Source organism: Nicrophorus vespilloides, unplaced genomic scaffold (genome assembly GCF_001412225.1).
Source record: "Nicrophorus vespilloides isolate i.1.1-1 unplaced genomic scaffold, Nicve_v1.0, whole genome shotgun sequence".
Taxonomy (NCBI): domain Eukaryota; kingdom Metazoa; phylum Arthropoda; class Insecta; order Coleoptera; family Silphidae; genus Nicrophorus; species Nicrophorus vespilloides.
This window is the reverse complement of record NW_017096877.1, coordinates 44,835-61,633: the sequence shown is the minus strand read 5'-3', so window position 1 is coordinate 61,633 and position 16,799 is coordinate 44,835. Positions and strand designations below refer to the sequence as shown.

At 36.2% G+C, this 16,799-nt stretch overlaps 1 protein-coding gene across 1 annotated transcript in view; it reads right to left on the bottom strand.

Annotated features, from left to right (window-relative positions):
• Window positions 1-1,384: 1,384 nt before the first annotated feature.
• LOC108558372 (protein groucho-1-like) overlaps window positions 1,385-16,799 on the bottom strand; it is a gene marked incomplete at its 5' end in the record, with an annotated part of 50,849 nt that continues 35,434 nt past the window's right edge. Inside the window, 6 exon segments of the mRNA XM_017915268.1 lie at window positions 1,385-2,516; window positions 2,586-3,209; window positions 4,495-4,744; window positions 4,808-4,988; window positions 5,234-5,573; window positions 7,338-7,439. Coding sequence (XP_017770757.1) covers window positions 2,409-2,516; window positions 2,586-3,209; window positions 4,495-4,744; window positions 4,808-4,988; window positions 5,234-5,573; window positions 7,338-7,439 — 1,605 coding nt within the window.

The following is a 16,799-nucleotide window of genomic DNA, read 5'->3' as shown; positions in this document are numbered from 1 at the left end:
TATGCATCTCAGTGTATTCACTATACAAAAATAGTTTTATGATTATAAATAAATTTACATTATGATCAAAAGTTATTGTTTGACGTACAAAAAGTAGCTTTAGATACATGCATCTCTTTCGAAATTTACAAATTAGGCAAGAACCTGACAATTAGCAATTATACAAAATTAATCTAATAGTGTTTTACAAAATAGTCGGTGATGAGTCTTCTAATAGACTATAAAAATAAAAAGTACATCTAAATTGGAATTATGTACTTAATCCAATTAAGACATTAGATAAATCTTGTATTAAAGTATTATTCTAATTGGGTCTGGAATGTGAATTATCTAAGGGCTTCCATTCTATAAATATATTTGAAATATCAAAATAGTTCAGGCAACCAGAAAAGCTAGACTTCACTGAAATCACCTATGTAAAAACACCGCGCATGATTAAATATTGTAAGAAAACTGTTCACGGATGTATTTAAAATTCTACACGGATTCGCGATATATATATAAAAAGAACAAACTAATTTTCTTTAATTTAATTGTACAGAAAGCTATGTGAAAAATGAATCCTTGAAAATAAATACAAACGTTAATTCAGAACGATGACTTTCTTTTAATGTTAAATTTAAGACATCACGTCGACAATTTTACATTCAAAGAAAACACGTGGATTCGCAGAGATTTATAAATTCAGATGAAAAACAACATGGGGAATTCTTGCAATAAACATACATTTTATTGTTGTATGATAAAAATACATTTGTTTGGGCTATTGTTTACTTGTGTTGAGGTATATGCTGAGTTCAAGTAATTGGTCTATTGTTAGTTTTTGTTACCAAAAAATAAAAATAAAAGAGAGAAATCAAAAGAGCAAAATAGAACATGTAAATTATGAACACAACATGTTAGAGCACTGTACAGTGTTTGCTGTATAGCAAGGAACCAACGATTGCTTCGTTTCTAAATACCGAACGAAAAGGAAAAAACATTCATATAATATATTTAAAACATGATTTACACAAATAATTTCAATAGCCATATACACGTACCTATCTACGCTTTGCCAATTTCCTTGCTATACTCGAGCCAAAAAAAAAAACAATAATAAAGTAAACATCGTAAAATCTTTTTTTTTTGCGGAGAAGTCCAAAAAAAATTCGTCAAATCAAATTCCTCTTTTCCTTTTTTTTAAACAATAATATAAATTTTGTTATCTACAATTCTATCAACATAAATAAGGATTTATTTCAATTTCCATCATTTTCATATAATGTTTATCTAAATATATATTAAACGAAAAAACATTGATTTTACACAAAGGTACCTAATACATATGTATATATATAATGTTTATATATATACTTTCATTAATTCATTTTTTTTGCACATGCAAAATTGGAGCAAATTTGTGTAGGCAACATTCAGATGCTTTTTAAATTCTTCGTACTAGATATATATATACTTTTTTTTCATCATATTTATAGTATTTGCTTTTTTCCATTTATATATATATATATAATTACAAATATATAAGACAATATACATTTGTTTACTTATAGTCCATGTTTAGCAAAAGTGCCAAAAAAACAACGTGTTTATTTCATAACTTGAGCTCATTAAAAATATAATCTGTATCTACAATATGTTCGTGTGGCTTCGCAAGGAAGTTATGAAAGAGCCTAGTTTTTTTTGCCATTTTGCTAAATCTTTGTTGAATTACAAAAAAAAACGAAAGAAAAATCTAGCCTGCTAAATATTAAATAACAAATGAAATTAATGAAATACAAAAAAAAATATTATAATTGTATATAGAAGAGAAATACGGTGCACTGTGTCCTGATAGTCCAATTTTCGGAACATCTTCATTTTTCGTAAATATATTTACACCATTTTCTAGTATAGAATCCAATAATAAAAAACAATGCGGGCATACTTAAGTATTTTGTCAGCAGCGTAAACTATAAATATATATATATAAGTTTGTGTCAATATATATATTGTATATGTTGAGCTTGTAATAATGAAATTTAATTTAAAATATTTACATTAGTTATATTTTAAATAAGCAAATCAGGAGAAAAATAAAGACGTACATAATCGCTGTTGTCATGGAGATCATGAACTGAACCTTACGCACTATTTACCTCAGATCACCTAGAACTTGATTTCTTCACCTCCGAACCAATCAATTCTTCCTCTGTTTCTCTCATGTGACAGTTTTATAAGCACAAAATGTTTATTATAAATAATTATCACATTTCTTTATATAATCAATAAAACTAAAGAATTGTCCAATTTTACTTATTTTTCTTTTCTTCTTTTTCCTTCTGTTCGTTCCTTTAATTCATCTACATATGAATCACTTTTGCTCTAATATTTGAGTATTAACTTGCACTTTTGAGTCCTGTACGCGTCTAATAAATTACTTCGTAGACAGTGGCTTTCTTATCACCGGATCCTGTCACGATATATTTGTCATCCGCCGAGATATCGCAGCTGAGGACACTGGATGATTCCTTCGACTGTGAAAATAGAATATAATTAGTCAATGCGTTTGTACTTAGGTAATTTGTTGATGGTCGTATAGTTACCTGGAATATGCTAGCACCGTACGGTGTCCTCCAGGCGTTCAGCAAATTATCTTTGCCCGTTGAAACGAACCACTTGCCGCATGCGGCAAACCTTAGACTAAGAACACAGCTCTCGTGCAAGTGCAATTGGTATTTGTCCGGCTTCGAGGCGTGAAGAACCTCAACGTTAGAGTTCTCCATTCCAACGGCCAACCATTCCCCGGTTGGACAGTATCCCAGTGAGAATATTTGCGAGTTGAAGTCGTGCTGCTGGAGCTGCCTTCCTTCTCGCAGATCCCAACTCCTCACTGTATTGTCCAATCCACCCGTCCACAGTTTCGTGCCGTCTGCGGAAATGTCAATGCAGGAGGCACCATCCGTATGGCCTTGGAATTGTCGCACTAGTGTTTGGTTGTGCAGGTCCCAGACTGCGATGTTTCCGTCGGAACAGCAGCTGAAGCACACCTTAGAGTCCGGACTAATTGCTAATGCATAACACGCCGGTGCACTTGACGTCAATTCGGCCTTAATCCGTGGCGTCGGACTTGCCAAGTCCCAAATTGATAGATTACTCGCTTCGCCGCCCACAATCAGCGTTCTTCCGTCCGGCAATAGCTTTACAGATCTGATATAATTATCTCGTTGCTGCAAACGAAAACAGAACATGACGTTAAATTGGAATCGAGGAATTTCAGTACAACACTGACACTTACAAATTATTAACGTTACCATTAAAGAATGATATAATTACATAATACGCTTAATGAATACACTTGTTTTCATCAGTTTCAAGGACTAATATAAAACTAAAATTTTAAAAGAAAATAGAGAAACTGGTACCAGTGTTTATATGGATAAATACAAGTCAATGTAAAACACAGCATTAAATTTATAAATAATAAGAAATAATAAACATATTAAAGTATCATACAAAAAAATGTTTAAATAGTAATTAAGTTGTCAAATAAAAATTATTAAACTAATTTCGAGAAAATAAATGCTCTCGGAATAATGAAGAGTAAAATTACTATTACAAGATACTATGATCATTTATAGAATCAGTTATGCTAATAGATGATAGATGTTTCAACTATTTTTAAACATTTAGAAAAGAGATTAATTTTGTAAATTGTAATTAGATTACTTTGTAATAAAGTAGCATTTAGATTTAAAAGAAATAATTAGCATGAATAAACGATCGAAGGATGATGGAATTACATGAAACGCTTAAAGAGTACAGCAGTAAACTAGTTTTACGCCCGTATAAATGAGAAATAAAGAACTCTGACAAGTCGAGCGTATTTTCGAGAAAATAATGACTCTCAGCTCACGAGTGGGGAAAAAACTGGTGCCAGCAAAAAAAAGAGAGACCGTGTCTTATAGACTATGGTGGTTTAAGGAAGCAGTTACTTTAATGGATGAGGTTAGAGGCAACTTTTTTATTCTTCTTCTTAAATATTTCATAAAGATATTATAATTTAATAATTAACCAAACGAAGAAGTTATCATATTAATTGTTTTCAAAATTTTAATAAAGATAGCAAATCAAATGAAGTGATTGAAATAGTATAAATTATGAATATAGAGTAAATTTTTACTATGTTTATCACAATTATCATTTTTTTAGTTGCTTCATTTTAATTGTGTTATCTTGTCATGAAAATTTATTTATTAATATCTTTGTATGGAAAGCTATAATTTTGAATGAAAATTACATTGAAGTACTTTGTTCATGTTCAGTAGTTTTCAATATAAATTTAACAGCTCTTCAGAAGATCATTTAAGATCGACATTGATAATAATTGTCTGAACTTTAAGACCCCTCATTCTTTATTGGCCGTATAAAATAGTTGCCATTTTAAGACCAACAAAAGGGTCATAAGTGCAGCCGCAAAGGAGGCAAAGATCTACAAAAGATAGCAATGCTTACCAAGCAATCCAATTGAGAGACTGGACTCTTTGATCCAGGTTGACTGATGTCCCAAACTTTAACACATCCTTTGCCACCCGTGTACACGTATTTAGTCGGATTCGAAATAGTCACGGCGCAGACTACTTCACCATGGCTTAAGGTATTTATTTGTCTCGCATGTCTTGGTATACCCGGACCAATCAATGCGTCCGGCGGAAAGGGCACTGGCTGCATCTGTCCATCGGCGCTCACGTGAAAAGAATAAGCTCTAAAAAAGAAAATAGAGAAACAATTAATACCTTGAATCAATTAAACTCCTCGATGAACTTACGGCTTCCCTCCAGGAATCCCAATGCCGGGCACGACGGGTGCCCTCATCTGTGAATGTGAATCGTAACCCACTTGAAGTGGTGGCCTAGGATAATTGTTCAACGTCGGAGGAAGATTATTGTGCATCACCCCATAGGCCCCAGCGGCTGCTGCGGCAGCTTGCAAATCATGCGGACCACCGCCTAGAAGACAAGAAAAGAAAAACAAACCGATAACTTTATTGTATGTACGTACTACACCGAAAGCAACCAACCGACGAGCAACAAGTTCAACAACAAGCTACAGAGGCGGCAGGTTTTAATTAACTGCCGCACACTATTGTTCGGCAACGAAACAAAAACACATTAATTAAAAGTGCATTGTTACATTACAAGCCCTGCGGACATTTTCATCGTTCGAGAATACATGAATGATCATCGAGCCTTACCATTTGACATTCCCGCTAGGTATGGGTATTGTCCGAGTGGAGGCGGTTTTACCACTGGCTTCAATCCGCTACCTCCAGGAGCTGCTCCCGCAGCTGACGTCGGCGTTACTGGTTTAGAGATGGGTGTTGAAGGTTTATCCGCATCTAATTTCTTCGCGGATGGCGTTGAAGCATTGCTGGATGTTCCAGATCTGGGGCTGTGGGGTCCTGGATGTTCCTTTTTCGACATCTTATCGATACCATTCTCGCGAGGAGATGCAGTTCCGTTGGGTGGTGAGACTGGATCTTCTGAGGCGTCATCAACCACCAAATCCTGATCGCTCTTCTCGCCATCGCTGTGCTGTAAAAAGATAAAAATAGTGTTTAGTAAGGTTTGTCTGTTTTGAAAAACCAGTTATCCATTTTTTATAAATTTGTAACTGGTATTGAACACTGATAATATTATTAATATATAAGAAAAATATTATATAAGGTAATTTTGAATCTACACAAAATTTATTTTGTTTTTATTTAATTATTAAATTATCAAATATGCAAATTTGTATATAGTTTTTTTAATTAATATATGGATCTATTGGTCCTTTATCATCCAAAGTATTGTATTTTATCATATTTTTGTAGTACTATGAATATACTGATATAAAACTGATTTTTTTTAAATATTTGAATTGAAAACCGGTTTTTGTATAAACTCTAGACTGAATCATATAAAATTTCAGATTTCAGAGCAAGATCTCAACTGGGAGAGATGAGGCAACAAATAGTAATAATAACGAAAGGAGAGAAAGAAGTAATAATAAAAAAAGGAAACAATCATCCGCAAACATGCCATAAAAATGTAAAGTGTTATTGCCGCCATGGGTAATATTTGTACGATAATTATAACTGTGCCCCGAGTGGAATAACCATTTGTATGCAGCCGTAAATGAGAACAAAGGGTGATTTGCAGTAGTAGTCACGTATCGAGAAGTCAAAGAGACGCCGTTGCCTACCATTATATGGTAAATAGACCTCGGCGATGTCACATTATGTTCGAAGAGGCTTAGAGCAGAGCGCACATCATCCCATCGCGCAAATAGAAAACGACAACAAATTTTTCGAACACATAACTCTAATTACGGAGCTTATAAATTATTTATAATCATGGTTCCTTTATCTCGGACGTATCGCAAATCAGTTGCATGTTCATGCCCTGTCTCTACACTCGCACTCATATTTATTACACGAACGTGGTTCGCCTTTTTATACTTATTATTATTGTTGTTGTTGCAGGTTCTAAACGTGTTCCGAAGCGGCCGATTCCCGCAGAGCCGGACGATATTTACATACGGTTTAGGTTATATAATCTTCGTTTTTTGTATTTTTTCTGCTTTTCTTTTTTCGCGTAAATAAAATATGAAGAGTGTTTATAAAAATGATGCGATGCTTCCTTTTCATTTCTTATTTATATTTTTATTTTAGAGTGCGAAGTGTAAAGAATTTAATTTAAAAAGTTAGGAACGCTCGGTTCGGAGATGGAATCAAAAGAGAAATGCCATTAAAGAAAGTTAATTACGTGGTATGTATTTGACGGCGGCAAGTAACTCGAGGAGGGGCAGGGAAGAGGAGGAAGAAGGAAGGACGAGTAAAGTTTTTAGAGTCAATTAATTGAAACAATAAAGTGCACGGTGGTGCCTTTTTCCTCGTCCCTCCACTACACTTCTTCGAGACTACTACCCTTCCGGCGCGACATTTTATATTATAATAAAACTGCCGTCTCGCGAAATGTTTATTGCGCGTTACGTTTACGGCTCAAGCTGTGTGAAGTTGCGCGCCTGCATAAAATGCTTTATAGGGCAACAAAAAAAAAAGAAGTAGAGGAAGAAGTTTAGTCGCCCGCGCACTCGGGGCTTTGAAGCACTACAGAATATATTAGTTAGTTAGTTTTTATAAAAAAAAAATATAATTTGCAGAACATAATTGAATTATATAAACCGGTTATATATATTTTGCAAATACCGATTTTTAAGTTGGGTTTCTTAATTAATAAAGTTTATAAATTTGATTTTGAATAAACCCTCTCGTATTAGTAAAGATGTTAGTGCTTACGTACTTTAATACTTACGTGGCCAAGATCTTTTTCTTCTTTCTTCACCTTCTTGTGATCCGGCTCCTGTGGCGTTCTCGGTCTGTACTTCTCTCGCTCAGCTGGTGATATGGAGTTCCTCTGTGGAAGAAACAAGCAGAGCTCTAATTAATTAAAACTGTTCGGCATCCCCCCTGCGCCATCGGCGGCATCTTGGTGCACAAATAAAACGACGGCAATCTAATAAAACGGAGCCGCTCATTTAATCTGGAATTTCAGGAGAGTGACATTAAAGTAACCGAGAATCCGACTCGTGAATGTACTGTTAATAATCCAGTAAATGAGGCGACCGTCGCGATGAAATAGGTCATGGAAGCCACGGAGTTTTACAACCCCTCGCCGGCTGTTCCGGGCAATTTCTCCGCTACTCCAACTCGATGAAGCTTTTATTTCCCCCGGGGAATTCGTTCACGTCAGAAATGGGACTAAACCTTAACGCGTGTAAAACCCACACACCACCCAACCCCTCAACATCCGCTCAACCCGATCTCATATACAGTGTGTTCACACAAAACTTAAAAAAGTAAAGTACAGTTTCCAAATTTAGAGCAGCGCCTAAGTTGGACCATTATCGTATTATATAAAAACGTACGCTATATCTTCAAAAACCTACTTGAAATTAAAATCAAATTAAAACAATGATGAATCAAGTTGTCAATGATATAATCTTCAATTTGAAAACAAAAATTGTTTCAAACAAAATTAGCGATAACTACTTAATAAAGATTTAATTATTACAATAAGAATAATGTAATTGTAATATTTGAATGAAAATGTAAATGTATATTTTAAATTATTACCTTAATTAGTTGTTTTGCATTAAAATACATGTATAAATTTGTCAGAAACAATCGAATGTAATTTACCGTCGAACAAATTCAATTACGAAGTTTAAATGGTGATCGAGCAGCGACGACGAGGAGAAAATCAAATGCGGAAGTTGCGAAGAATTCGCGTAATTTATGTAATGAGTTTAAATTTTAATTTAAATTGTTTCGGATGAGCCGTGTATAGCTCTATTAGGGTGAGACCGCAAAGTCCCGCACTCTAGTTTCTGTTTGTTTCGACCACTTAGTGGATTACGGGGTTGTGTACTGTGCGGCGGCGGAGTGGTTTAAGCATGTCCTTCTTAATTATCGCTGCAGAAATGCTACACCAAATTACATTTGCATTCAAAGCCACCGCCGCCGTCGGTCAGCAGACCGCCCCCTCGCCATTCTCCTGCATACCAAGATTTAATTACTTATTGCTTTGCATTTTTGGAAGGCGGCAGCGCATAAACTCTACACAAAATAGGGTTGCGTATTCTTCTTTTTTGTGGAATGGTTTGGGAACGTTTACACGCAATAAAGTTTAATTCCTTTTCTGCAAAACATGTAAAATACATATTACATTACATTACAAGTCTTTAAAATATTCTTTTCCTTTATAAATTTAGTATTGAAAAATTGTCTAATTTTGGACCACCAATTTTTTTTCTTATTCTAGATTATTCTCGAATCATTAAAAATTAATGTGTTTGACATTATATTTTTAGCGTCTGTCTTAGCCATTATAATAAAAAATGATTTGAAATTAAAAGAAAAAACTCTGTTAAATCATTAAGTAATTAAAAGGAAAAGTTGCCTAAAATAATGAATAAATCAGAAATTCAATAAAATTGTAAATGTTGTAAACATTAAAGTGATTAAATAAATATTGACTTAAAAGTATGTATGTTAATTATATGGTGTCTGTATATGATAATATCGTTGATGCGTGGGGGAGTAACTGCGAATTTATTAATAAAGTGTGGTGGCGGCTGCTGCGGGGATGGCAGAATTATTGCGAACGGTTGATTACACACGCGATTTATACAATTCCAAAATATTATTTCCCCCGATTAGGATCCGGATTAAGCGGGGGGATTTTGGAGCGGTTGGATCTCGTCGGCGTTTGGGGGTGCGCAATAATTACGATGATGATGATGATTATTATTTTGGGATCCGGTGAGCCACACCCGATGGGGTGACAAGATATGCCCGACGGGCAATCAAATTCGGCTCCCCTACTAATACTGCACACAAGCAGCAAACACATGCGAACAACATGAATAAAAACAAAAAATAAATAAATTTTACGTAAAAGCAAAAATACCGCAACTGCAAACCGGAAAAGCCATTGTGCTCCACCCGGGCGGAAATGTTTAATAGATAGGAGGATACAAAACTGCGCGAGCCGGCGAGCTCTAGCTGTAATGCATTAAACATTTAGCGCGATTACTTTCAACTGCAGGTAGGGGTATCAGAGCCACCATCCCCTTCATGATGGGGTGGCTTCAGCAACGGTGGGGATCGTATGAATTCAGTAAACTTTATAGTCGACAATATACAATGGCGCGCAACACATATAATAACTTTATTGTTCTGTGTTGTCGCCTCTCGCCCCCTACCAAAGCTCGTTCCGCTCACACGCCATCTCTTGGGGATAACCCAAACAAAGCGCGTTAAAAAGAAAAAAATAGCACCACGCAAATCTCCCGCATTCCCCGACGTAATTTTTGTTCAATAAAGCACCCTTTTAAACAAATTAAATGTCTGGAGAGGGAACGGGAGAAAAATTGAGTAAAACAATACCAATCCGCAGAATGGACGGAGAGGCCCCTGGTGCTCGTGGCAGAAGAAATTGATTAGGCGCGATTTATTAAACAACGAAATTTTAATTAATTCGCGTCAAGTACAGATAATTATTTCGTGTTCTTAGCGATTCCATTTTCGTTCGCACATATATATATATATGATTTGTTTTGTGCGTTTTTTTTCCTGCTGGAGGGTATGAATGTAGTGCCCCAGAGGGTTGTTTTTTTTGTTCGCTTCTCTCGTTTCTCTCCCGTTCCACCCTTCTTTATTTGGCCGTGCGCATTGAGGGTTAGAGGGAAATAAAGAGGAGCATTAAGCGCGGCTGACAGCCGGCGGGGGCGGTCGGAGAGGGGACGTTAAATGGATTAGATACAGACAGGGGGAATGGAAAAATATTACACGACTTGCAATGATAAAAAGGTGCCAGTTTAATCCCGGGAAAAAGAGAGAGAAATCGTTGGGAGGAAATGGATGGAACGGGGGAGCGAACCCCAACCGAGGGGCGGATTTTATTTATGTCCGTGCTGCATCGTACAGTGTGTAGCAGCAACATCCGCGCATTCTGTCCTTGTTTGCCAGCGAGGATTATCGGATTAATTTATTAAATATTGCTTTGTATTATGATTCACTATACACATTTACCTCGCAATTACTTCCGCATCGACCGCGCCGCCGTTCATTATTAAAACCAATTCGCAACTCGTTTTCCAAACATCCCTCTCTACCTCCGCTCCTAAACACCACGAATTATTAAAAGATGAGTCCGCATTTAACCGCAAACTTTACACGTCTACCGTCCAATTTGTAACCCCAGAGTTGATTACGTAATTTACCAAAGTAATCAAAATAATTTTAGTTCAATTGTTGAAAACAATGCCCATTAATAATATGCTGATATAAAATGATTGATTTTACAGATATTTTGTTTTTGATTAAATGACATGAATCAATTATACTGTTAGTGAAGAGTGACCTGATTTTATAATGGGTAGTTGTGTGTGTGGGAGGGTGAGATTGGTAATAATATAAATTAATGTGTTAACATTGCGGAACAGGCGGCAGTTATCTAGGCAAGGACATATGATTAGTTATTATAGGGGGACAAGCGTCGCCATTAAGCAACAACATATTGTCCATTATTGGTGTGAGAGTCACTTAGGGGGTAAAAAATATTCCCCCGAGGGTGTCGCCCGGTTTTCGTTCCCCTGCGCTGGATTTTTATTGGTAAGGGGAGCGATAACAAAGAGGATGAGAGAGTGAGCTGAAAAAGAGAAGTTCGGGGTGGAGAAGCGCAGAACCCCTCATTTCAGAATCACTTCATACACAAAAGATTATTTGCACCTTCCTGGAGCAGACGACGTGACGGTAAACTGGGTGGGAACGCGGTCGAAGTAGCAGCGGCAGCAGCAGCAGCGGCAGCAGCATTCGACAGAGAATGTGTTCAGGCGGCGGGGGGCGGCTGCGCTCAAGGGGGTTGGCGGAAGCAGGAGACTGAGAGTGGAAGAGCGGAGGCGGCGGTTATCGATGGGGTGGGCACGAGGAAGGGCGCTCCGGGTAATTGAGAGAGATTAAGAGATCGGGCGCACCGCATAAACACGGCGTCTCTCCTGCACAAATCAGTTTTCAATTTGGGATCATTGAATAATTAATATTGACTCGACGGTGGCGGCGGCGTCTCCATAACCATTAGCCGCCTCTTTAATACGCTACCCTGCTAATTGAGATACGCGCACCGATGTCGCGATCTGTATCACTTTATTATCATCGTCTTCGACATTCAAGCAAACCCCCAAAACCTACCCTCAAACATCCCCAACTTTATTGTTATTATTTTACTTGACATCCTCCAACCAATAACACATGATTTCAACGTTCTTGGCAGCATTCCTAAACGCTCCCCAAGATTTGGCTTTTTTTCTGCTTGGATTGCCGCCAGAATGTAATAAAATATGAAGCCGTTTCCTATATTGATAGCGCCTCATATTATCCTCAAAGGCATAACAAAAAATATATATGACGTTCCTTTTCTCTCGGATTTCTATTTTAATCATCCTTTATAACATAATTTATACAACAGTTTGTAGTGTTATGCACACTATTATAAATATATTTACAATGCATTACTTATTCGTCTAATTGTGTCAAGTAAACATGAGTTTAACTGTTTTCATAAGTGACCTTTAACAAAAATATACACATAAATATGTGATCTTCGTTTTATGTCAACTATTCCAATTTTCGACAAGAAATGAATAATGTTGGTATATACAATTTCTTATTGTCCACACGAACGTACTTGATACTCATATGAGCGTACAATTTACTGTACCATTCACTATAATTAACTACTCTATAGATATTACGATCAATACCATAACCACTATAGTATATCTCAATTGAATAGTAATAATAGTACTTAATCTAGGGATGTAATAAATTTGTAATGATTGATTTTGTCGAATCCATATTAAAAGGACGTTCGAAAGCTATTTAAAATTAAATATATAGCGGTAAAACGAACGGAGTTTGTAGATTGATGGAAGTTGTTGGCAAATTAGGAATGCATTAAAATATAACATATAATTAAATCATGTTGCGGATTTGACGGGTGATTACGGTGCTGCGGTTTTGATGTTTGAGACTCAAAGATGAAACACCTGACGCGATCGTATTCGCACCTCGTCGATTACGGTCGTATGGAGCTGCAAAGGCGAGGTGAAGATGGCGCCACTTGTGGGCGGCGGAGGCGGCGAATGGAAACATTAAATGCGAAATGAAATATTTGCATGGAAAGTGCGTTTCGGATGGCGGCGTTTAACATATTCCGTGTTATTTACCCTTTTCCTTCTTTTTGCAATCACACCCCTCGCGCTCTTCTTTCTTCCGCTCCTTCTACTTATACTTCTTCATCTTCTTTTTTCCTCTTTTTATTCTGACACGTCTGGGGGAGCGGCGGCGTTAAATTTCTGTATTATATCTGCGTGCGCGATTTCGTTCACACGTCTTTTGACGGATGCCAACACCCCCGCACAGAGGATTCCATTTATCGCGTCTGCATGTCCCAGCGATCAAAGGGAAGCTTTAAAAATCGCAGGGCTCTTTCATTTCCACGCGGCGCTTATTTGTTGCTCGCACTCACTCACTTTACACGTGTGCTACACAACCCCTCGGGTGCCACCAGAATGTGACAGTCTGATGGGCGCGCGTCAATGGAATGCGCAGTCTAAAAGAAGCAAAAGAGATGAGAGAAAGAGTCAAAGATAAAAAAAAGAATATCTGCGAGAGCTTTCAATAAATATTCTCATCCGCGTTAAAAGCGCTCTTTATCCGGAGAACATGAAAAGGGGAGCAGCAATTACGCTTTTGGGGATTGTCCCCCCGAACCGAGAATAGCGAGGGGGTATAGGCATGCGATAAAACTATACTCGGGTAGATAATGTGAATTGAAAGATAATATAATTAAATATTTACGCTTCCCCATAAAATATTCTCCGTGCTCATACATATTTTAGTAGGGGTGTGCGCCGCCCGAACTTAACCATTAGGGGAGGAAAAAGTTTTGCAACGGCGTAAAAGAGGGTAGGAAAAAGCGGGCAAACAGTGTTAATAAGAATCAGGGTTGGTTAGCGCGTTCCTCCCGAACTGCTCTCTCCGGCCCCGACCGCCCCGGCAACTCTTGCATATTTAAAAAGGGCTTATCGGGCACATTTATATCGATTTATGGAACTAATTTTCTCTTGTAGAAACTTTTAATGGCCCACGAATATTTAACAAACTTTTCTAGCTTCCCCCTCACCAGAACTGCGTCCGGCCAATTCATGTATTACCATTAAATATACAACAACAAAAAATAACAAGAAAGAAAGAAAGAAAGAAAATTAAACAATCCAAATACAGTAACGTCAAGTTCATACAGTATATTCTTTTAATGCATGTTCGATAATACGTACATTTGCGACCAATTAAAATATAATATTAAAACAAATAAATTTAATTGAATATATTGAATATTTGACTTCAATAAGAGTTTGATTAAGGAGTTAACTCGTTTTAGAAAAATAAATAATAATATTAAACTGAAATAAAATTGATATACCCGTGTCTAATGGTAAAGTGTACGTTTGTATGAAATCGAGTACGTTCGTGCGGATCGATCAACGCCGCGTGAATTTAATAGAAACTGATGGGTCGTTCGATAATATAAATAGATAATGGGAGGGCATGGGATAATAAAATCCATTTCCCGATGCGGTCAATTATACATACAGAGAATAATTAGCGAATTTACACACAGTTATACCAGTGTAATAACATGTGGGCACGGGATGGTCAAATTGATTACCGCTTTTGTAGTCGATCAGTGTTTCCTGTCCGCCAACAATTTATAGCGCACTAAATTAGAACCGATGCTAACATATGTTCATATTCTACGTGGCTGGAGGCAGGTGGGGGTGGCGGGAATCGAAACACCTTCAACGCCCGAAACAACAAACCGACCGAAACCTTAATCACTACACGGCCACGAATAGATTTAATCGCACTGCCGCCACCGACGCCGCCTCCGCCTCCTCCAACTTCCAACTTGATGTTTTTATAAACCGCATCGGCTAAAGGGCATTAGGCACGCAAAGTTGGACACGAAAGTCAACATGTAAACCGCTTACGCTGCCCCCAACGCACGCACGGGGGCGGGCGGCAAAAAGTAAAGCATATTTACGCTGCCACCCCTGCAATCCCTCTCACACACACACACACACAATCACGCACTAACATACACAGACAATCTTCTAACCGCTAAATTCATACAATCATAATAAAATGTGATTATAATAACCGAACGAATCGCGTGCGGAGCCTATTATGAACGATAACGCCGCAAGAAAAATCTACTTGGCGCTTTAATTAATTTTAATAACGCACGTAACACGCGGATTTCCTCTTCCCGCATCCCGTCTGTAATTATACAGTCCTTAATACATGTATTACACAATGCGGTTTTCAGAAGTACACAGCCACTATATTATCACCCTGTACGCAATTTAATACCAGTTATCAGAATACAGTGTCTGCACAATCTAAACTATCAATCTAAACAATAATTATATAATTACACCGTAGAGATAAAAAAAAACAGTTATTTATTATTTTTTAATGATACTCCACGAAATTAAGAAAAATAACTATTACTATTCCTGCAATAGATAACAAGTTTTTTTTATTATATTTATCAATATTAAAATACTTTTCAATTGATGCATAAATCATGTGATAAGTTTTTTAAGAGTTAAGTTTATTGTCTACAAATGTGAATTTGATAAAACAAGAATATAAATGAAATTATTCAATGAATAAATTATATTCAATTTAACATTCTAATATGTTAACCGAAGTTTATAGAAAAAAAATGTGTCTCAGATAAGAATATTTAGAAATGGAAGAAGTGTGTAGAAGTCAAAAAAAGTATATGAACAGTTTTTACAAATAAAAAATGTTATACTAAGTGAATTTTAAAGCTAGAAGACTTCGGTCGCTGCATATTTTTATTGTGAATAAGTTAAAATTTTCCAATTGTAAAATGTGGCAATTATTCAATATAATTACGGTAAAATACAGAATTTATACTCATATTTGTCTACAGAAACAGAGGTGCGTATTATCAGAAACTTTCGTCTTAAATTTAGCGCAGAAAAATCTGCAATATATTAGAAAAAATACAGTTAGTTGGATGTATTAATTATTGCTAATAACAATCACAATATTTTGCAAAATAATTGTTCATATATGTCGAAAAATAAATTGCAACTGCATTGGGAATGTTCATTAAAGCAAAGCTTGGATAATATTGAAAATGGAATGAGCGATGTGTGTATTCGATCGTTACAAAACCATCGAATTAGAATAACGCGTTATGAGTTTCTGATAGATTCCGATCTGTCGATATGAAATAATGTTACCCCATGAACACCCGAGTTCTAATCATACACGCTCAATCCAACACGGCTTTTTTTTGTACCCCTTTCCCTATTTAGCCTCGTGACAGTTTACTGCCTACAAAATATATTACCGACAAGTAACTCGTACACATGCGACGAACTGTTTTTTGAACTGTGACAATAAAAGTTACCAATTCAACGTGGCGCACGGAAATTACATTCGAAACAAAAAAAAATGTATATATGCAGCACATGCACATACAAGCAGAATTATTGTTTACAATAAAGTTTCGAACTAATGAAATGAAACTTTTAATTACAGCGCGGCCATTTGACAAATTCGCTCGCGATTTATTTTCATTTTATTTTATACATTTTTTTTTTAAATATTTCATCCATGGCGCATATAAATAATTTGTAATTTTAATTGAATAGAAATTTCATTACCGGACGACGAGCGACGGGAGCAAATAACAAACAAAAAAATAAATATATAAAACGCAAGTGGAATATTGAATGCGGCGATTTTGTAATTCCCGCGAAACGCATTCATCCCCCAACGGTCGCAGTTGATACGCTATAATTATACATAAATGTATACATTTAAATTTACAATTTTAATTAATGAAAATGTGTGTGTTCCGTTTTATTTTCATCTTTTTCTGTTTGTTTTGTTTATGTTTGTTTGATCAGATTTTATATCCGGTTATTTTTGCCGCTCGGTAAATCGCAATGGAAAGTTATAAATTCGAAGCTTATTCATAAAACTTTTTTATTAATTGTTCGCGTTTTAATTGGCTGTTTCGTTCCACGTGCGGTTTAATTAATAAATTATATTTTTTAAGAGGTTTATAAACATCGACCATTTTTTCAATTTTATAGTACAAATA